Raw genomic sequence first — 24,091 nt, 5'->3', positions numbered from 1 at the left:
CCTGAGCACTACACACAAATGGAAATCGCTTCAGTCCTACTAAATATTGTATAAAACATAAATCATTGACTGTGTGCCAAGATCTGTCCTCCTTTTCTGATTTGTACTGAACAGAGAACACAAAAAACCCTTCAGAGATTTCACCTTTATTTTAGGAAAGGCACTGACTAAGCAACCAATTTCTGTCCAGACTTTATTACAGGATAAACAATTTCTAGTTTTCACAAACCAAACTATGCATGACAGAGCTGCACCGGCAAGCTATCCTATCAATCACTTATTTTTAAGAGTGGTTTGGCTTGTTCTGTGGTACCATTAAAGGCTGAGGTCTGCCCTTGGATGTACTCAAACTATTTTCAGTGTAGGACACAGCACAACCATCCAGAGGCAGAACTGTATGAAGCTGTAATACAAACTCGAACAGAATAAATGGGAAACCTGTATAATGCAGACCCTTCATCTTTCTGCCTCTATCCCTTTCTCTTGCCTCATTTATGCCGGATAAGCTCTGAACCTTTCAGAACCTTCAGCAAAGGCCTGGAATATCCTGAATGCAAGCAAACTGGAAGAGTGTGGTGGGGCCATAGGGCACAGAAACACAGCCTCTCTACAGAACTAAGCACGGCAATTCGAAAATACTTCACCTTGAAATTAAATGGGATGAGACATAACACAGGTTTTTGTTTTGTGTGTTTTTAAAAAGGTCATTTCTCTCATACAAGTCTTAAAGCAAGCCGTCACAGGAATGTTATTACACTGTAAATTGCTTAACGAGTCAAAAGCAGTGAAATATTACCCTCAGACTGCCATCTTCCAACTAAACAGGAACATAAATCAGCATGACTGTTGCTAGTATCATACAAGACTAAGACACTGGCTGATCCCACCAGCCTCACTTTCTAACCATTGGTTGCCTTGGGCTCTTTACTGTATAAATTATCCAGAAACATTAGCATTCTTTGTTGTTTCAATGTGATTGGAAGACTCTAAAGGATATTTCTGCATGCTGCTTAAGCGAAGGGTAAGCTTTGTGCAGTATCATGTGATCAACAAAAAAATCCCCGAGTACTGCTTGCTTGTGGGTGGTGCAGAGGAACAAGAAGTGACTCACTACTCATAGTGGAAAATTTGGGGGGAAAATGTTTTAAATAGTCAGGAAAGCACAAAATGGCAAACCACAATTATTTGACTTCCTACGCCCTATGTACTGGGTAACAAAACCATGTCTTTGATATGAGAATGATGCCCAAATGTATGAGTTAAGTGAAGCAATTGCTGGGTTTTGCTCCCTTCTCCTACTAGAGAAGGCCTCTACCTGTCCTGAATCTGCAGAGTCCTAAGGAAACCCAGAAAGAAACTAGAATAAGCTAACAAATTCCAGTATGACACAACAGGGTCGGTGGGGGAGAACCCAAAAAAAGCACTTGGTAGAGCAAAAGCTCTCAATTTTCTCTCTTTCTTAAGATGCAGAAATAAAACACTGAAATAAATCCATATATTTGAGATTAATAGGCAGATATTTATCCATGTGCCACTCTGGTTGCTAAGAGATTTCTTCTCTACAGAACTGTTGTATAAACAATAAAGCATTTTTGTCCAGAAAGCAATTGTCTCACCTCACTGAATCAAGAGCCTCTCACTGCCATATCCCTTCTATATTGTTCTAATTCTGAGCTGTGAGGAAGCTCCCTTACACAAAGTAAGTGCATGGATCTGGTTGGGCATGCTATTGTTAAACTTGAGCACATCAAGTACAACGTGGGCTTCCTGCAGCATGAGTAGATTCAGCTGAGAGACTATACATTTTAGCTCACAAGCTATAGGTAAATATGGGCTGAGGGGACAGCTCCTACAATTAATTCCTTACTGCTATGGTAATTTTCACCTGGGGGGAAACCCACCCTGACCGCAACATTACAAATCTGCACATAACCTAAACAGCAGCCAAGAAAAAGATTACTATTTCAGGCTGGTTTCAAACAGCAGTGCCTCAAAATTCACCTCAAAGGCAGAAAGTTATCTTCATACTGCCCTTTATCCTGGAAAATGATTCAGAAGATCTATACATTCACAGAGAAAAAATACCCACAGTGTAGATGGCTGCAGCAAATGTACTGCAGCATGTTAAGAGTCTCCTAACGTGCTCACTAGAACAGAAGGCAGTGGATTTCTCAGTGCTTTTCATTATGTATAGTACTGCCGTGGCAGAGAAAAAAGAGAAAAGGGCAGGGAAATGCTGACTCTCGCCCAACAAAAAGATGCACATATGTTAGAGGAAATCTACATGTCGTTTAGGAAGCACATACCCCACTTCTCTGAGCATACGAAGATTATCCAATCCCCCCCTTAGGGGGATTTCACAAAGGCACACAGAAATACTACATGCCCAGGTTTCTGTAAAGGCAACTGGCTCGTTGATATGTTCTTGAAAAAATTATCATAAAATACAGCCAAAGACAAGAAATCATGGCAGGGCCTTATTTCTATGGAGCAGAGTACAAGGTGTCATTTATAAGGACACATCCTCAGAGCTGCCAAAGTAGCTGGCCTCTTTATCTGTCATTATGCCACAAACCGTAACTATTTTGCTTTATACCTTAGAGAGAAACAGTAAGCCTGGAATCACACGGAGGCTCCTGACCTGAACAATGAGCAATGCAGTGCCTACTGAATTTTTCATATCCTAGTTTGCTGAAGGGTTTTCTGCAGCTAGACGAATCTACAGCAGAGAAAAACCAGGCTCTGTAATCTCAGCCACGTATTTTCCTAACAAAAGAAAGTTGCTTATAACAGACTGTTACAGCTCAATTCTGTAAAACAGCTCACCATTAAAAAAAGACAGAAACACTGAAATACCTTATTTCTGTAAAATTATCCCCCAAATGGATGTTTCAGAAGCCAAACATGTGATATAGTCCCAACACAAAGAAAAAATATCTGCCTCTTCACACATCCCTTTTAAGTACCTGTATGTAAGATTAAACTATCATGTTATGCTTTGCTATTAAACTTACAAGAAAGCTCAGCATTAAACCCCCATATGATAGTTACAAACTATTTTAAACTCACAGACAGTTTGCATATCACAGTAACATAAGTGGGAAATGAAGGCACACCTTCTGCATCATCACTGCAATCAACTAATATCCAATTAAACATTCAATTGCTTTGCAAACCCCACAGCCGTGGTTACAAATTATATTTTACAATGTTAACAAATTACTCCAACAGCTACCAAGTTACAGGAAAAAACAAGCTTTTAATACTTCAATTGCAAGGTAAGAAAATTAAAACAAAAGAATTCCTGTTAAGAATTTGGCACAGATCTAGATACCTTTTTCTTCCGATCCCGGGATCTTTTCCTGTGTTTTCTTTTTTTCTCAGTTTCTTCCTCAGCATTTATTTCTAAATCCCTGTTTTTCTTTAACTGTGATGCTGCGTGAGCCATAATGCATTAAAAATCCTTTACAACAATGCTCCCTTGTAAAAGGTGATTTCCTCGGGCACCTTTAGCCAGCCCTTACAGCAAATGTTCCGGTGACTGGAAGGAGATCTGTGACCAGAGCCAGGAACACATTCAGGATTCAGAGATCACGCAGAAGCTTGCAGTCACTACAAAAACACATAGTTGCAGATTTCTTCCTATACCTTTCTGCACCTGAACCTTTGTAAAACAGTGCAGCCATCGTAATGCATTTAATGTAATGAAAAAGACAGCTGGGACAGAGAAAGCTGTATTATGGCTGTATCCCCTGCCACCAGCTGGAAGTGTCTAAGTGACTCCACTGAAGGGGGAATGCTGAAAAGGAGTGCTTTCTATTAAAAAAAATCCAGAACAAAAACATATGCTGGATTGTTTTTTCTTCACTGATCTTCAAGCATGTTTTTAAAACCTATGAAAAAAATGCAGTGTTAGTGCTGTTCGTCTCTCAGCTAGTTTTGTATAGTAAGCCATTTAACCTACAATGAAATGGAGCAGCTCCTACTTTAGGTTAACTGCTGATAGTGACAAAAAAAATAAAATAAAAATTTCTTTTTACCATGGAGACTCTGACTGCATTATGTAGAAAACAATGCATGCATTGCCATATCTTAACAGTGTGTCCTTTATAACGATTTTTCAATTCCAATACATTTTGTGAGAGAGGATTACAGAAAACCCTGTTTTATTTTTTCCCCCTTTTTTTTTCAACATACTTATTACAACACATCATACAGAAAGAAAGATGCAATCACACTAGTGTGTGAAACAGGCATTTAATTCATGGGAGATTTTCTGGCACTGTTCATTTACGTGGTCAGAAAGGGAAATCAGCACTATTTCCATGTAGTTGGAAATGTACTTTTAGGCTTTTATGTCAAGGCTTGCTTCAATCATCTTACTATTTTTGCCACCTGAGTCCTCAATGACTGCAGCTTTTGAATATTCATTATGGGAGGTAAAATAGCAGCAGTATTAAGGCCTGAAGGAGCATATTTTACTAGGATGAACACAGAGCAAGCATCTAGTAAATAAGGAACCATATTTTATCTGCACAAATATGAACAATCAGCAGCTTGCCTCAAAACTGCTGTTTTTTAACCTTTCCCAGTATTCCTAGCAGCATGCTTCACTGTAATGAAGATTAGCGTTTTAAGGCAGTCTGATTTTTTTCAGATAAAACCCCAAAGTCTTTCCAAGCAAAACCAGTGTATTTTACATGGTACTAGCATTTCTTTCCAGAAAGAAAAAAACAGATTCCGTTGTAAAAATTAAGTTAAATTTCAATTTAATTTCAATTAGCCAAGTCAGTCTGAATCTTCTCAGGGTAACATAAAATCCAGAGATGTCTCACACATCAGTAAATATTCTTCCCCTGAACTTGAGAGACATTTTTTGAGTTCTGGTTGCTAAGGCCCAGCAAGCAACATACTTTAGTTTTCACATAATATGGCTAAAAGAAAAATAATCTTTTAAATCTCCAAAACAGAAACTACTTTGAACACATCGTATGTTGTCCAAAGGGCAGCACATAGTTCACAGTTTGTCTCCTGTTCACAAACTAACAAAACAGGTTTAAAAAGTTGTTTGTTTTGGAAGGATTTTCAAGAAATGCTCAAGCATGGAGGCCACAGTTGTGTGACCTTAGGGATTTTTCTTCCTGATGCAGTAAAACCACAGTTTCTGTATGCAAGGAAAGCTCCTGCACCTATACACCAGCATGTGACTCTCCATACTCCCCCTCCACAACTGGAAGATTTCTGAAGCCTCATATAATGCTGCCTTTGTAAAGCTGTGGGAAAAAGAATGCTGCACTTGGCCAATGCCTGGTTTTGAACCAGAAGCAGTAACCTCCCACTTCTCTATGTTCTATAGAGACTTGAATAAACGCATTTCTAAAGATGCAAAGAGTACACCCCAAGGATGCCCAGAGCATGCTTTGAACTGCAAGGCACCACTGCAAGCTGTCAAAGGCCATGCTCAGGCAGGCACCTGGATTTTGGCCCAGCTCTTCAAGGAAGCCCAGGGCAGCAGTGAGGAGACTCTGCTCTAGCACAGGACCCCTACCAGAGAAAGGAGCTGGCCATACTGCTGATTTATGGGGACTGAAGAAGGTACCTCAAAAAGGACAGTGACCTCAAGTTCTGGTGGGAAGTGGAAGACTACATTGTGCCTATTAAAAAAAATAAATAAAAAAGGCAAAGAAAAAGCACCCAAAGTTTACTTTCTAGCCTACAAGCTGCCTGCATGACCTTGGCAGTTTTCCTCTTGGAAGCTCAGATCTTTCTCTATAAAACAAAGTTGATATTAGTTACCCTGTCTGACAGAACGCAGTTATCACAGAACTGCTTAGAAAATACAGCAGAACCAGAACTGAAAGTGGATTCAACAAAATTCAATAGAGTTGGATCCCTCTTATTCCCAGCACATTTCCATCTGTATTTGAAAGGCTCATCAGTCTTTGCCTTAGGAAACCAACAGCCACAACTGAAGTGATTGCTGCTGCCATTCAAGGCTTGCTGGTTAATCCTGTGACGTCCTACAAACCTTTTAACCATACAAGTCTGTAATTTATGCCTAAATAACCTCGTTAAATGAAAATACAAATAATGCATTATCAAGTGTTAGGTGTTTAAAATACTCAAAGCATACTTTTAAAAATGCTGGCACAGAGAATAACATATCCAGCTTTAATGCCCAAGTGCCACCTTATGCACAGATTGTATTCTATGCAGGTAGAAAGCAGCCCAAGCTTTTATTAATGAGAATAAATGCTAAGAAATGAGGATAATAAGGGAACTCACCCAACCCCTTGAGAAATGCATAAATTGGAGGATTTTATCTGTCAGCCAAGACTGCTTCATCTCAGGGATATTTTCAGCTAATTAATCAATTGGACATAACATGCAGATGTTTTTATTATGTGGATTACAATCCCTGCTTGAACTACAGAGTCCAAAGTTCTCCAGAATTAGATGTCAGAAAGAGAAAATGCCTTTTCAAGCTATGGTTTTGAGAAATTATCTTTAGCTATGATTTAAAAAAAACAAAATCAACATAAGAAGAAAAGAGATCCCTTATAGTTGCAGAGATACTAACTAGGGAGATTTTGTATAGCTTGTAGGCTGGGATAGTCTCCAAAAGAAAAGAGACTAAAAGAGAAGTGTGAGTAAAAGATTCAGACTCCTGTCGAAAAGCTACTGTATACGTACAACTCCTGCTTTTGGGGAAATGGTGAACTGGCACCATTCACTGCAAGGTGACAGGGCACTGCCAGATGAAAGCTGGATGAAGTGTGAAGGTTTTCATGCCAGGTATGTCATAACTCACTTCAAGGGAATTGGGCACTGGAAATCTTCATCAAGTGCTTCTTTTCAGACTTCAGTAAAATAATTAAGCTATTTAATTTCACCCTTAATTACTAAGTTAATGAAATGCCAATGATGTTTCAGCACAATCCATAGGGCCCTGATAAAGAATGATAAACTGTATCTTACTTGAACTATGGGAAATTTACACTTCCTGTTAGCACAAGGATAATGTCTCCGTAGCTTCATCTACTCACAAAGTCATAATAATAATGTCTGGAAGTGATTTTATTAACTTTAAATTGTGTCATTTGGTTTAGCTTAAGATGCTAGTCCCACTGTTAAACCAAGATTTAAGAGACTGCAAAACAGCACTAGCATATAATATTGAGATGGATTTGGGAAAAACCCACAAAAATATATAGAAGGAAAACGTGTTGTTCACAATCTAATTACTTGCATTAATTCATCCATTGGTCAGCAGCTTATAGATAGTACTATCACTTTACAGTGTTTTTCAACAAATTATACAGCATTAAAAAAAAAAAGAAAGAAATGGACTCATGAAAATATTGGCTTACTGAGAAAAAACAGATTTATGAAAATCTGAGGGGTTTTAGGTAATATGGAACACCACAGAAACATTCAACATTTACACTTCTCAGATTACTATGGATCCAAAAAGGCTTTTAATCACACACAATGCTAGAAGGTCACTATGACAACTTTTATTGGTAAAAAAAGTATGTTACATTTTTCCAAAGACAAAAAGAGCACAATAGGTAGACTAGAAATAGCAGAGAGTAAAGGAAAGGGAAACACATGGCGAGAAGTAAACCCAATTCTTATTAGGTTATTCTTAAATTCTTAATTTCTGAGTTTTCTGGTGCAGAATAAATGCCACTATTGCCCCGCTTTGGATTATGTTGAATAAAGCAATGGAAATGAAAAAGGAAACAAAAAAAAAGAAGACCAAGACTTACTGGAAATAATAAAAAAAAAAAAAAAGAAAATAACATTTGGGGAGAAAACTAGACAGAAGAGATTTGAAAATATAAAACAAATTCTTTGTGAAAATGGGTTAACCATAAAAAACTCTCTAATGAGTCTTTTAAGATTCATCTGCTTATTAGACTAGCAGGCCTTGTGTCTCAAAATCAAACGAACAAAACCAAATAGGACTAAAAACTTATTTAGCATCTAGTTTTACTTTTTAGCTCCTGTTCACACATTTGATGTCCAGGATAGGATGGACCCATCTCCAAACCTGCAGATGATCAAGGTCACTAAGTAGCAAATTAATGGAAAATAAGAAAGGTTAAGGCTTGTTAGGCTCTTCTGTCTTGTAGTATTGAGTTTCTCTTACCACCTACTTCTTCTAGCAGTATTTTATTTTGGCAATAATAATCCCAAAGAAACTGGGGAAACATGACAGAAAGGGATGTATGCACTAATCTAAAGAGCATGAAAACATTTAAATTGCATTTTATGTACCACTTTTACAGTGCTAACCCCTTACCTTATTTGAATTTACAGTATAAAATTTGGAATTGTACTTAATTATGTTCTGTTTCTTATTTGACTTCTCTAGGGCACAAGAGCTTAAAAGTGCTCTGGAAATGACACAAATTCAGGGATGCAGTGATAAAGGAGAGAGGCCTGTTACTTCTTAAATGACCCTTCTTAAATTTTCTACTGGAAATTTAAGTAGAAATTATAACAATTGTAAAAACAAAAACAATCAAACAAACAAAAACACATACTCAAACAAACCATCACAACAACAAAAAACAGAAGTGAACCAAACCATCCCAAAAACCCTCAAATGCTTCCTGAAACACCCACACAGAAAACTACTATGGAATATGCTTTTCACTAAGCCCTCTCCCAACACATTACCTGCCTTCTGAGCTGAAACAAGATCAAAGCAGCAGCCGCTTTTGAGCTCAAAAAATGAAGCGCAAAATTACTATTTCTCTGTCCAAGGATGAGAAATTTGGCTTAACTGATAAAATTAGACCTCCTGTGGTCCAGCTTACTCAGAGAATGAGGATGGCTGACACGTTTGTGAATTTTAACTTCAAGCTGTAGGCATGACTTTTAAAGAAAACTACTACAGGTTTTTGTTTGCCCTTAAGACTTGCTCTCTAAATCTGGACAGTTCAAAAGCTGACTCAAGGCTCACTCAGCCCATGGCCTCAGGGGCAGGGGAAATGGGGAAATAAATCTTCAGGTGTCCCAGGCCACCACACATGCATGGTTGGGAGAGGGAAACAATGTGATCATGCACCAGCAGAGGAGAAAGGACTTCAGAGGACTGAAGAGAACCCAGGACTGGAGATGACCAACCCTGACTTTCAAAGCAGAGTGATTTTGTTTGAGGCCTACATAGAGAAAGGGATCTCACAGTGACAAATTAACTCTTCTGCAAAGATGGAGTAAAGAGTTTCATCTCTGATGCATAACCAACCTAGGAAAAGCTACTGATGTATTTTATTTATAGAGGCACACTAATTGCAAGATAGATTTTGTAGGGGTTTGTGGATGGAACTGCCGAGCAGCCCAGGAAATGCATCCAATGCAAGGAACACTGATAAGAAAAATATATATAACCGTGTAGTGGTTTTGGTTTGCCAGTTTCGCCAGTTTGAGATTTCTCGACCAACGTATCAAATTATGCCACTGATTTACTGTTGGCCAAATTTCCAGGTCACCCACTAGAATGATTTAATAATTTCCAGCTGTGAGATAGGACTAGGAGGAAGGCAAAACAGGTTCAACTTTAAATGGTATGAAGAAAAATTTTATTACTAGAAACTATAAGAAAAAAAAGAATAAAACTCAGAATAAAACTTTCAGAACACTTCTCCTCCCCCCACAACTTCTTTTCTTTCCCACTGACCACATGTAGAAACAACTCAGTCAGTTTACCCTCTTTTAAAAAGTCTTTCGTCCATTTACTTGGGAGAGGAGACTTCTCTCTTCAGTCTATAGAGATTTCCACACAAGAAACAGTTTTCTCGTCGCCTCGATGTTACAGTCAATCAGCGGCCCAGGAGAATGGAAATCACTGTAAAAATCCCTTCCTCGACTAACAGTTTTTCCACAATGATTATTGAGGACCATATCAATTTATGAGGCACACTTTAAGGATTATAACAGTTCAAACAAAAACTCTCTTCATCTTTGAAAACAGAGGTCTTTCTTCTTCTTCTTCCCTGGGAGGCAGCAGGGATTTTCATCTCCTCTATTAAAACTTATGGGATCATGGCCATTTCAACATCTGCTTACTCTAGCACCAATGTCTCTGCTCAGATCTACAGTTAAAACATTCACCCAACCCATAATCCTGTAGGGAAATAAGAGTCTCTTCTCTAAAAAGGAGCTTAAATTATTTTTCATAGCTTAAAAAATAGAAATTTCAGTCAATGACTCTCCTCCTTCCCTCATCTGGGACCTGACACTTCCTTTTGTCTGACCTCAGTGTTTTCATGCTGTTTCTGTGTTTATTACCATCTTGGTCCTTTTCTTTCACTCAGGAGAGAGAACAAAGTGTCTGCAAGTCTCATTCTGGGCAGTGAAAGGGTAAATACCTTGCCCAGGCCTGCAGATGATGATGAGATTTTTCCAGGCCGTGGCCAGGAGCTAGAGCCTTTTCAGCAGCCGCATTGGGCTGCACTAGGATCTTAGCAGGAAATGAGTAAATAGTTCTCTAGTGGGTGCAGTGGCAATTTGGCCAACACTAAATCCACACCATAAATTGATGCGTTGGCCAGGGAATCTCAAATTGGTGAAACTGTCGAACCAAAACCACTACACTAATTGGTGTTTCCGCCCGGTTGAACCAAAACCGCAACATCTTTTGGTGGAGAATACGTGCAATTGATGGAAGCTGTGAGATAACGGTAAATTAGGAGGAAAATGGGCAAAGCATGCATTAAATCATAAAGTTAAGTAGACTGATGATAGAAAATATATGGCATATTTATGGTGAAATGCATAGGGGTGGAGGTTGGTGTACGAAATTTTTCCTTCCATTTAATGTAGTAGTTTTTATTGTTTTAAGTAGAAGTTATATGTTTAATGAAATTTTGATAATAATTTTTGGATGTGTTTCACAAATTCGAGGGATGGAATGTGGTGGTTTGTAAAGATTTCCTGAAATTTTTCTCTGACAGGGCCTGGGCAGCCTCCTTAGGACCTGACAAGGGCCAATCTGTGTCTGATTTTTAATATTGACACATCGTTATATCAATGAGAAAAGTTGATCCGTCTTTGTGAAATACACATGTAAAGACAAAAACCCCGGGAAAGCTCTCTTTGCTTTCCGGCCTCTCAGAAGGTAACTAGCCTGGCTGGGCCGGGCCGGGCCAGGGAGGCCCTTGGGCCGCTGAGATCCTGGCTGCTTCCCTCCCCGCTCCCACTCCCAGCATGGCAGAAATGCCGCGGCTGCGAACACCGCAGGAGCAGCTCCGGGCAGGGCCGCCCCACCGCGCCCCCCAGCCTGGTCCCCCATTCCCCAGCCGCAGGCGCCGAAGGAGATCTGGTCCAAAGGAGGCTGCCCAGGTCCTAGCAGAGAAAAATATCAGGAAATCTTTACAAACCACTCCAAACCTCTAAATTGTTGTGGAGCAAACACGCCAAAAACTTTCTTCTCATTTATCCTCTGCCAAGAATAATATTATTAAATCCTATATTTACTTGGAACCACTGAATGTGCAACAAGCATGCACTTTTTAAAAAATAATTTTTCTACCTTTTTTTCTCTGCAATTCAAACGCCACACTACAGCCTGGACTGAAACTCCCATGCAGTGTCAGTAGATCACTAGGAAATGGCATTAAACTAGTTTCACACATCTTAAGGGGTAGAACTTATATCCCAAACTGACACTAGATCACAGTGACATAGTTTTCAACCCTCACTTGGAACTACTCAATGGTGTTCTGAAACTGTATAGTCAGAATATAAGCTTTCCTCAGATTCCTACTTTCATAGTTTCTCTCTGCCTAGTTCACCATGCCCACTAGCTATTGCAAGCCACAGTAAAAGGCAACCAGGAGGTCAGTGGAATAATGCTACAGGGCACCAAACTGAATTTTGATCTGGAAATTTTGTTAGATGTGCCTGCAAATGACACCAACAGAGATGGAAAACCTACCCCTATATATATAGGAATAAGTGCAAAAGCAGGTTTGGTATCAGTTTTGCATTCCCACACACAGAACTTGAACGCTGCCTGTGATATGATAGGAGGATTGATCCCATCCTGGGGAGCTTCAAAAAAAGAAACGCAAAATGCCATTCATCAGGATTTTATGATTCAGCTACAAACTTCACCCTGAGTGGTCAATTAATCACTGCTGCATCTGTTTACTTCTGCTCCAACACATGAAAGCAATATGCTCACACATCCAGTGAACACTGAGCCCAAGCTGGGGTTACCTCCAAAAAGCAGGCATCAAGGAGGTGGCTCTCAGAAGCTCCTCTGCCAGGTCATCCACTCCCCAAACAGATACGAGTTATTCCCTGCTCATCTCAGATGGAAAACTCCCTGTCTCAGAGTGGTTTAAAAATAACCCAAAACAGCAGGAGAAAATGTCTTTGTGGTATTTCAAGTTTTTCAGTATCAAGTCCCCGCGCCTGCTGTCTCTTTTTTGGAGCAGTGGCAGTCTCATAATAATAAAAGCTACGCAAAATGCTTTTATTAAAAACCACTGCAGAACCTGCAAAGGTGCCAGGAAGTGAATGTGCTTAAGCAAATGAAGCTACCAAACAGAGTGGGATGGCATCAGTCACGAATAGATGCAACACCTTTGCCTGTAGGTCACTTTCCACTACCCTTTAATTAGTTTTCTTTGATTTTTGTTAGGTTTGAGTCAGAAACATATACTTTAAGCTAAAAGGAATTTTGACCAAGTGAGCCTTTCCATAAATGATTGCACAATATGTATCCAGGGGTAGCAGGCCTCAGCCTCTGTGCTTTAGCAAGATCCTGCGATCATGAAAATATCGTTTAACCTTCCCTACCACAACACAGCCCCAAAAGGAAAAGTACTTTTAACTTTGGACAAAGGTAGCACTTTATCACCTTCTGAAATGGATTATTGTCCCCCATCCACTGACAACAGTAGGGAGCTGCACTGAGTGACCTAGTGCCCGCATATTTTCTGTTGCCAAGTTCTACACATTATGAGCAGCTTACTTGTTTTATTTTGAAATAAAAAGTTGCTGAGCAAGTGTAACAAAGGACCCATCTGCAAAGGTCACAAGAAAGACTCCTTGAAGTTGCCAGCATTTCCCAGTTGCCCCCAGACTTCCAGCTGTGTAACTTCTTTTGCTTAACTTCTGTGGTGCAAAAATGCAGAAATTATGAGGAAGAAAGAAAAACGGCTCCTTGGCTTGTTTGTAGGGTAGGTAGTTTTTTCCTTTTTAATTCCCCTGAACTACTCGGATACATAAAAAATCTACTACTGACATGCAGCATTCCTAAGACAAGGAGAACAGGTACATGTGAGCCAACGAGGAGAGCTGATGGCTGCCACATTTGACTGCTGGATCAAGGCTGCCTCAGCAAGTGCAGAGCACATATTTACTCACTCTGACTTTCATTGCAGACTTCCCACTTTAGCCAAACTAAGTGTGGAATTTTCAGTGAAGACACTAGTCTGTGCCAGTATACACACAATTTCTTAACCTTTAAGGAAACATTTGAGACGAAAATATAAAAGCAAAAAAGAAACCTCCAACCCACTCCAGTACAAGAAACTCATTTAATTAGATTCTTTAATTATTCATTATTCCTTTTCCTATGTTGAGATGACCATCTTTGCCTCATCCCTAAAGGACTGTCTCCATAATTAAGTCAGGGAATCATTAAAATCGCAACATGCTACCCAAGTGAAATTCTAATGCTTTAAGTGTTCTGCACACTTCATGCAGCAGTAAGCTGACTTTTATAGGAAAAGAAATTCAAAAAATTAGAATCATTAGCAATCAATAACAAGATGTAGAAGGGTATCAGGTTTTTCAGGTGAAATTTTTCACACTTTCTGTGAAGTAAATTCATCTACCGTCATAAAATCTACAAGTTTATGCTTAAAACAACTGTATGTGAAAATTCTTAGTTTCCTTAAAATAACAATCACTATTATTAAAAAAAACCCCCTCAGGGTAACTTTAGAAACAGAGACGTATATTTTACCTCAAAAAAAAAAAAAAGCAACCCCGAGCCAAAACCTAAATATTCCCAAATCAAACAAAGTCCAGCTATTAGTACTTTGATACTAAAATCCTGCTGAAAGAAGCCCTTGGAGCAAGAAAGGTAACTATGAAAGATTCATTTAAAAAAAATTAAAATCACTGCCACTAAAAAAAGTCAGAAACGTTTTGTTTCTTCACAAATTTCACGTAAAGCTATTAATATTCACAAGAGGTCAAGTTCTTTTTTGGCCTAACAGGAGCAAGTGGGCATATGAAAAAACAACACCTGTATAATAATGATAATTACCACAGAATAAGTGCATTGATGTGATGCCTGAAAGCCCAGATAATGTTAGTGGCCTATTCAGATCAACAGAATGTGGCAATTCCTGTCTAGATCTGGCTGTAAGCTGAACGCACACTAAACAAGGGGTGGGAGGGAATGCATCCCTCTTGCTTTAGAGGGAATGACTGCAAACAGCAGAGGATGAAGTTGGAGGGGGAATTGTTTAGTTTGCATTGCATGGCAAACAACATACATCAACACAAGTTTATGCACCAGGGATGTAAACACAAAAGTAACAGCCTGGAAGACACAGGAAAGAAATCTTTCTCTCCTACACATCTTTGCTTGGGTCTCATCTGGAACACTGTGTCCTATTTCAGGCACCAAATTTCTAGGAAGAAGCTGTCAGCTGGAGATGTGAGGAATTTACTGCTTTAACTTTGAAATCACTCTTCTTCAGAAAACAACCTTGAATGCTTCCCTGAATCTGTAGTTAGTAATAAATAGCTTTGGACATGCATATCCATAACAAAGACAAATACCAGCCAGCACTGAACTTTGCTCATTTGCCTGTCTCCCCTCACCAGCCCTCCTGGCTTTTCCTTTTCCCCTCAAAACAGGTAAATCCAGATGATTGGAGGCAAACCTACATAAAAGCTAAAGATTACTGTTTTTCAATTTTTTAGAACTCTTTAAGTTTCTGTTCCTGTGATTAGTTTTATTTTTACCTAGTTTGTGGAGGGGCTGAGAAGGAGAAATATTGCAGGGAAATTCTGTTCAGGGATAAAGGCACCGTTCCCCATTTAAAGATAGAATAAATTCTGACTAAAATGTTTAATGAACCCAAACTTTATATAATCAATACTTCACAGAGCAGAAAAGAAAACATACAAGAACTGTTGCCCAGAACAGCTCCAAGGCTACTAAAATGGGTGCTACCAACAAGGGTACATAACAACAATAACTCCATGCAGTTCATGCTAGGACATGGGAATTATATAGGCTTAAGATAAAATTCCAGCGACTAGACTTTTTTGATGTTGTGACTTTGGTTTTCGGGTGGGGGGGGGCTTGGAGACTTCCTGGAAAACAGGCAGGGTAGCAAAAGACTGTTGAAGACCAAATTAGTACTAAACTTGAAAGAACATGGTGGGGAAAGAAAACTCAAAAAACCAGGAGATATTAAAATTGTGCACTGGTCTGGTTAAACTTCCAGTCCTAGAGATCTGATGTATCTGAATCTCTCATCATCTGGAAGTTTTGGGGATGAACTGCAATCAATCTGGATTTGTCAAGAGGGAACTATATAAAAGTAATTTAATTTTATTTGATGGAAAGGTGACAGGCATTGGAGACTGAAGAAAAGCAATACTTGTACCTGACATTCTCATAAGCAAGGTAAGGAGGTGTTGATGAAAAGATTGTTAGATTAATCCAAAAGGGATCTGGTAACTGAACTCAGGACAAGATATTAACATTCACTGTCAAAAAGGATTGATGTTCTACAAGAGTCTGTCCTGGATTTGCTTCTCTCCAATGTTTTATTAATGATTTGGGCAATGAGAAAAGTTTACTACCAATGCAAACATGAAACTCCAAGAAGCATGTGCATTTTAAAGTGTGAAACATTAGACCAAAATGATAAGTAAGACCCGAGGAATGGTGTGAGGGGAAAAAATATCTAAACAGATGAATTTCAGTGAAAATACGGAGGAAATACATTTTTTACAGGCTAGAGAACAAGTAAGGACTGTTCTTCAGCACTGTCTTCAGGGTATAAAACCTTGCAGGTTAGACACAGGACAACAGACAAGCAGCAGAGTAGAGTGCAGAAGGTACAGCTGCACTGTGAAATCACCTTTCTCTTCTATTTAGTGTTTGCAAAGCTGCAGGTATACTGTGACTGACTTCTGCTATTCTGCTGCCAGGAATATAGGAATATTTGGGAAACAACTAGAGCAATCAGAAGTCTGTAAAACATGTTCTCTTTTTGCCTGAAGAAAAGATGACTGATGGAACATGGCAACAGTTCTGAAGTCCATCAAAACCTGACAAAATGCAGAAGAAAATTGTCTGTTCTTGGCCATTACTACGGGTAGTAATAGGAGTAGAAAGTTTCAATAGTAGCAACCAGATTTGGGTGAGATACTATGAGAATTTTTAACCCTAAGGAAACTGCAACAGTATGCAAGGGATCAGAATGGAAACTTTATAACTTCCCTTCATAAAATACATGTAAGGATCCACTTGGTCATTCTTATATCCATGCTGCTTGTGACCACCCTATGAGCACTGTACCAAGAGCTATCCCAGCTTCCAAAAGTCTTCCATTTTTGGCATTAACATGCAAAACAACTACATAAAATTACAGCTATTTAGACAAATCAGAATAATTGATAATGCATCCCTTCTAAAGATTGTCTTGGTTTGAAAGATGAGTTAAGAAAGGCAGGAGCCTCTCTTGAAATGGACATTGTAAACCCCCTCCCTCCAAATTATTATGATTTTGAAATTAAGGAGCTCAGGCAAAGATATGGGAATAGGAATAGAGTTCTTTACTAGGAAAAATTAAAATAAAAGTACAGTAATTCAAAAAGAACCAAAACACTGACAGAGTCAGAATAGAACCTGACACCCTGTCAGTCAGGGTGTTGGTAGCAGTCCCATTAAATGGTGGCTGCAGTCCTCCTGGATGACAGATGTGGTTCTGTTGAAGCAGTGGTCCTGTAGAAGGGTACAGTTTTCCTCTGAAAGCCCAGTGATGATGCTTCCACATCTTCAGGTCTGTTTTTTCCTCTGGAATCCAGTGGAAAAAGGCTGCCCTGATGTTACAAATCTCAGATTTTATCTAGGTAGGAAATGCTTGGCTCCTCCCCTTGGGTGAAGCATCTCCCTATGGGATGATGTAATTTTATCAGTCATACAGTGAGACCCAGTGGGATGATGTAATTTTAACAGTCATACAGTAGGACTCAATGACTCATTAACAGAAGATATCTTCCTGGAGGAAGGATGGGTTGTGGAAAAGATAAAGAACAGTGCCCCACCTGGTTTTAACATGTGGTCCATTAACAGATGATATCTCCCCTGGAGAAAAGTATCACTGCCCCACCTGGTTTCAACAGATGGCGATAGAATACATATTTTAGTTACATCCTCATCTACAAGCCAAGATGAAGATACATTACATAGCTTACAAAAGCAGTAAAAATATTAAAATTTGATTTTTAGCTCTAGAGCTGCTTTCTAGAGTTACAGTGTATATTCTGAAGGGTGTTCGCAGGCTGCATAAAGACAGACTAACAAAGGTTCAAGTTATACAGGCCACAATCCAGCACAACTGCAGTTTGAGTCGCTGTGTAGTTTGGCAGAGGCTACAGACACAGTGATAATCAAAATCAAATTTTGGACTGCATCACAAGAACTGTGTTTGTGAACAGCAAATGAACAACTTACATATATTCAGGAAAAACCCCAAAACCAACCAACCAACCAACCAACCAACCAACCAACCAACCAAAAAAAACCAAACCAGAAGCACTAATCAGAATCAGCAAGTTCTCACAGACTCCCACTGCGTAGGCTGAATAATCGTCTCATCATGATAATAGCCTTTATGATAACCATGATCTCACCAGTGCACTCAAAGATCCAAAATGCTGCTGGTGCTCTCACACCCACAAGGCACATTCACTCTTTGCATTTGAAGAAAGTCCTACTCTGCAGCTCCAGTCCTTGGCTGTTAATGGAGGCGAAGTGTAATCTTGTTATTTTCCATATGCTTTCAAGCCACTAAACCTATAGATTTCCTTTGCAGACAGACTAGTATAGACAAGCTATTGTTATGAAGACATCGCCCATTCTGCCATTAATTCAAAACAAATAGGAGAGTTATCAGCAGTAATAAAAACTAGCAGTATGTACCTGATAAATAAAATAAAAATTGAGATACAATTTTATGTTCTGTAGCTCATTTTTTCCATTTAAAGTGGGAAATGGAAAGATAGAATCTTCCACAGATACTGAAGGGTTTGATTTGCAGCCTTGGAAGAAGCTTGGATTGATGTAGAAATAAAAGTACACAGACGTTAAGCAGAAAAATTATGTTTCTATAGTTATAAGTAAAGAATATGCCTTAAGTAAGTAAGAAACTGTATTGAATAAGATGGTGAAGGGTTTTATAGTGTAGTAACGTAATTGTATAGAATAAGCTAAGAGTTGAGATGTTACAATAGAAGTATATGTGTGTAAGTGTAAAAATAGCTCATTGGATAAAAGTATATGCAGTGCAGCAGAGTTAAGTAAAGATGATAGGTCAGAAAAACAAAATAAACTTCATAGCAACTTTCCATTGGATTAGAATGTTACATATTGCCTCGTAATGAAGAAACTTGTGACTACTTTGAGCTATGGCTGACTTTTTGCTCCTTTAATATCTCACAGCCTTTGAGGCTGATTTATATCTGGAGTAATAAATAATTTTTAGCCCTACAGCAGTCCCATCCCTTTATTAAAGCAACGATAATAAATGGTGCCCCGCCCCTGTGAGGCAAAAACTTCAAAACTGGGAGTCGTCGCTGCTCCAGGAGACATTATTTATTTGATTAATCACACCCTATAAAGGAAAGTAATTGGGACCCATTTGCAGCTGAAAAGAAGCTAAAATGGTGTTCTCTTGTTTGACGCCAATTCTGGTCACTGTAGAAGAATCCCGCTGCAATGGTGAAGTAGGTGAGCACTGGGGAACTGAGATGGGCCAAAATATCTCAAAAGAACAAAGGGATGTTCATGACAAATGAAAGACTTTGATAAGATTACATTCTCATTCAATTCCTAAGCAAGAGATCAATGAATCTATGCTTGAGAAGTTTTTAGAAGTAGTAGCGGGCATCCCCCCTGCTGCTCCTGGCACAGGTTTTTCCTCCACTCCTGCCACAGCCTCCCTCCCTCCTCCCCCGTCCGGCCCCACCGCAGCCATGGCCACCGCCATCAAGCCAATATGTGGCCCTCCAGATCTCATGTGTGAGATGGAGAGCGCTGCGAACATTGATCACAAAAAAACTATCGGTTTCCCTGAAATCCAGCCCCAAAATTTGGCAGAAATTCTCACAAGCCCAAAATTCAAAAATTGGGCCATAGGGAAAAATTCCTTGCATTCCAGGGCATGTGCACTCGCTTCTGTACACCAAGATGGCGGCGCCCTCCACGGAAGTGCCATACAGCAAAATGGAGGTGCCCTGTTCCTGAGTTCCATGCAACAAGATGGTGGCCCCCAGTGCCGCACGTGCACATTGCCGCAGACACCATCTTGTGACCAACGAGTCCGCTGGCCTCCCGCTGCAGCACCCCCTCTGGCCGCTCCTATTATTGCAAGGAGGGGGGAAGAAGAGACAATATCGCAATTTTTCAAAGAAACACAGATGAAAGAAGCAGATTTACAAAATATAGCTCAACTATCTTTGAAGAGAGAATTAAATTTACCTTCTTCAGATACAAGGGACTCCTCGAATTTTAAATCAAGGGCTGTTAGAAGACACCATAAATACAATTAATTGACCAGAAATAAGGCGAAAAGCATTGAAAGATAAGCTTTTTGACAAGGCCAAAGAACAACTTATAGCCATGCCAGTCAGATATGGAAGATAGAAAGATGGGAACCTATAACACATGATGAGATCAAAGATTTAAGAAAAGCAATTAAAGACAGTAGCCTGGGCTCTCTGTACTTTAAAAAACTATTGAAGGCGACATTTAATAATTATGATTTAGTTCCATATGACTACAGATACATTGCTTCCATTACTTTAACAGAGTCACAGTATATTCTGTAGGACATAAAATGGCGAAGGCATCTCAATAAATTGTTGGAAACCTATGCTGGAAGTCCGAATGCTGCTCTTACAGTAGCACATTTGGCAGGAGATGCACCTCACGATGGGCCTGAAGATCAAGCAGCTGACCTACCTCGAGTGGTGATCACTGACATCAAAGATGCAGCTCGGAAAGCAATCCTACAAATCTAGCCAGCAGAAGCCCAGAAGGTACATACAGAGAAATAAAACAAGGAACATTAGAGCCATACACTTCATTCACAGACGGTCTCACACAAGTCATCGAAAGGCAATGTCTCAGTCTTTAGTCCCTTCTCTTGTTTCAGCAGGTTTCCTATGACCTGACCCAGTACTATCTCATAATTTTAAGTATTTTTCATAGTTCCAAGAAAAGATATCTGAGCTTTGTGAAAGCCTCCTCTGAACTGCTAGTCTTGTGGTTCTTCCCAGTTGTTATTACAGAAGCACTCCAGCAGCTTGCCATGTTCAAAGCATCTCTGTCTTGAGGAAAACTTTGGAGGGAACCTATTGTTCAATGGGTTTGATTACTTTCTCACCTCGAGACCTTTCATTGTGGCTTCTGTTAAGAGTTTTGTTCTTAAAAATATGTTAGGGAATTCCCTTCCAATTAGAGTTTGGGCTGTGGCCAGGCCTAACCTCTACCTGGATGGGAAATTGTCAACAGGCCCAGGTGTTTTCTGCATCAAAACAATATTCAAGTCACTTTGACTTGGCAATTTGACCCTATCAATATGTCAGCTGAACCTCATTTTAGGGTGAATTTGATCATTATCCAGATATGGTCATCTAATTCCTCACCGAATTGAGGCTTGTCAGCTGTTTGCAGACTTTGGGGTGATGACACAGTGCTTCAAGGATTGCTGATTGCCTAATTTCATATATGTGAGTCTATCATTTGAGATATTGTTGATTGTTGTATCTGAATTATCAGAATTATTGTTATTCTGGTTTCACTACATATAGTGTTTTGTATTGTTGTTCCTTTCATATTTGTGATGTGACTCGTGTGCTGTTTTTTAAATCAACAAAAAAGAGGATGCAGCACAGGCAACACCACAGATGAGATTAAGTAAAGCCTTACATGTTTGCAATTTTTTAAACAGTTCTTTTGGAGAACCTGAACCTCTGGTTTTTAGGCATTTTTCTAATAGCACACATGTAAAATTAAAGGAAAATCCTTTAGTCCTAAATAGAAATCCAGAAACAGGATAAATTGAAGGTCCATTTCCTCTAATAACCTGGGAAAAAGAATTTGCTTGTGTTTCTACAGGTACAAGACCCAGGTCGATTCCAGCAAAGAACATGAAACTATATCACATGACAAAACACACTGACAACCCCACAAGCAATGAAGGCACACAGATGTGAACTACACAGAGACAATTAATTATGCCTACAATCTCTTGCCCTCATTGCAAAAACAATGGACTCTGGGTTTTTATATCAATTTAAATGGTGCGGAAGACAGGTTTATACATTTTAGTCATTATAGTAGCAGCGTTAATAGTGGTGCCTTGTTTGCTTCACTCTGTACAGTGAATGATTGACAAATCTATTAATGAATTTTTTTTTTTTTTTAATGCAGAGAGAGAGGGGAGAATTTTATTTCTGCTTCACAAAGCTAGGAGGTTACAGTCTTTTTGGCACTGAGACCAGGGCATAAAACATGCCTTTTACCACCACTTCCTGTTCCCTCCTCTCTTACTGGAGGCCTGGTGCCATCTGTTTTTAAGCATAGTTAAATTGTTTTCTCTGAGTTAACAATGCAGGGAAAATTAGCACCAGCCACAGGTCTGGGTAAGCATGTAAACTCGAGCAAAAAGGAAGGGAACATTCATCAGTGTTCCATCAACAACACACAAGGAAAAACCCAAGGTACAAAAAAGAGTATCAGATGAGAGATTTCCATTCCTGATGGCCAGGAGGAAGAACACCCTTACTGCTGGGTGTTCTCTGTGTACTGACACGTGAGCTGTCACTGTCTCTTCTGGAAAGGGCAGAAACTTCTGCCCCGATGACAAGGGTATTACAAAAGCAGCCCACCCACAGAACTGAAGCATCTCTCTCCATTTGCCTTAGTAAGGTATTAATACACTTTGTGGTGAAGCGACTGGGTTCACACACAAGGATAGGTCAAGGGAGAGAGAAGCACTTGCAAAAACTTTAAAGTGCCAGCCAAGATTTATCATCAGTACAAACTAGTGTCAGGGAAGCCTGTGGACTGCTTCCAGCTGGATTTCCACTCTACAGACTCCTCCAGTCTCATTCCCACTTGTTTTAAGCACCACATACACAACATCACTCTCCAAAATTTCACAAAATTTAGCTTTTAGTGCATTTGGGGTCTCAACAGCCCCAGCCTCAGTGCAGAAGTTAACAGCTGCCACAGCAGCACTGTGCACCAGTTCCTGGAATGCTGCTGGAGCCAGCTCCGGGACAGCCCCACCTCCCTAAAAAAGCCTGGCTACTGCTGTACATGGCTGGCAGTTTGTTGTCATGCTGCTTGGAGTAGGGCCTGGCCTGCCAGGACATGAAAGATATGAATAGAAACCTCTCTGAAGGACACACTTTTATTCCTAAGAAAAACTAAACCATTGCACCATGAATGGCATACTCAGTCCAATGTGCATGTGAATTTATTCCATCTGTATCACAAGTAAACTGTCCGAAATCCGGTACAGAGTCTCAAATTTAAACAAACTGCTTCCTGAAAAGAAGAGCTGATTAAGTCTGATTTTCCATATCCCTGTGAATGGTCTGTTTCTACAGTACTCATTGCACAACAGCTTTAGGTCCCCTCAGTTTCTTTCAGGCTCCTGCCACAGCTCCCGTGTCAGCCCCTTCCAGCCCTTCCTTAGGTGCCAGTGTCTCCACCCTCACAATGCCTCAAGGTCCTTGCCCACAACACTAAACCACCACAGCGCCCTGTTCTCTGACACATTCCCTATGGCTCTCAAAAAGCCTTTTATAATTGCATAGTCTTACATTTCCTTGGGAAACTAGAGTTCAACAGCACACATACACAAAATGAAAAGCAGAAGCATTGTGAAAGACTGTAGGTATTTCGTTATAAAAGGTAGGAAGAACAAGTTTTTCTCTGTACTTCAGTATCTCCCCAGCACAAAGCACAATGACAGCAACATCAGAAAGAGTTTGTGGAATATGGGCTTTCTGCACTTTTAAAATTTTACTTAAAATTAATTAGCTCAGTAATAGGTATACAGGAAGATGCATTTTCAATTTCATGCTTGGGTAATCTTCAAGGCATCTAGAAAAGATCACAGTGGGTAAGGCCGAAACCATTAATGTTCTCCTGCAGTTGGCAAATTTTTGGCCAGATCTTTATTCTCTTAGCAGGACAACTTCTAGTACTCGAGGCTTTTAAAAATCAAAGAAACTTACATGATGACAAAACTTCAAAGGCCCAAAGGGGATTTTGAAGTCAAAACCTATGGAGATTCAGAATAATGCAATCTGTCTTGTACATGAAAAACCCAATTTACTGATACAGTCAATACTACCAGATAATACAAAGAACCTTATAAGAAAAATTAAGCCTACCTACAAAGGGAACTCCCTCCATGTTTTACTGCTCTCCACAAATGGAAGTTGTGGAAACGGAGTTAATTACTGCCTTAAAGTACATCAGCAAAAAGTGCAACAAATTAAGTCAAATGAAGCAAGGATTTATCAACCAGATCCAGAAAGATATCTCTGCCTCACCCACAAGAGGAAAATATTAATAGCTTTCTATATTGCTTCTTGATGCTTTTTTATGTGATGTTTTGAGACAACAAAGCCATTTTAAGAAGTTCCAATTACAACCTGTATGTAACAAAAAAAAAAAGAGAAAGATGGGAGGGAGGGAGGGAGGGAGGGAAGGAAGGAAGGAAGGAAGGAAGGAAGGAAGGAAGGAAGGAAGGAAGGAAGGAAGGAAGGAAGGAAGGAAGGAAGGAAGGAA

At 39.6% G+C, this 24,091-nt stretch overlaps 1 protein-coding gene across 11 annotated transcripts in view; it reads right to left on the bottom strand.

Moving 5' to 3' along the window:
* Positions 1 to 24,091, bottom strand: part of ANK3 (ankyrin 3) — a 293,933-nt gene that overhangs the window by 191,540 nt on the left and 78,302 nt on the right. For 9 of the 11 annotated variants that reach the window (XM_014882314.2, XM_088168799.1, XM_088168800.1 and 6 more), the window contains exon 1: positions 3,335 to 3,779. The exons of the other annotated variants lie outside the window; for them this stretch is intronic. In XM_014882314.2, coding sequence (XP_014737800.2) covers positions 3,335 to 3,448 — 114 coding nt within the window. In that variant the 5' untranslated portion in view covers positions 3,449 to 3,779. Of the gene's footprint in view, positions 1 to 3,334; positions 3,780 to 24,091 lie in introns of those variants that run through there. 11 annotated transcript variants of the gene reach the window in all.

Source organism: Sturnus vulgaris, chromosome 8, assembly GCF_052056855.1.
Source record: "Sturnus vulgaris isolate bStuVul1 chromosome 8, bStuVul1.hap1, whole genome shotgun sequence".
NCBI lineage: Eukaryota > Metazoa > Chordata > Aves > Passeriformes > Sturnidae > Sturnus > Sturnus vulgaris.
Note: the sequence above shows the minus strand (reverse complement) of the source record. Positions and strands in the feature narration are given on the sequence as shown.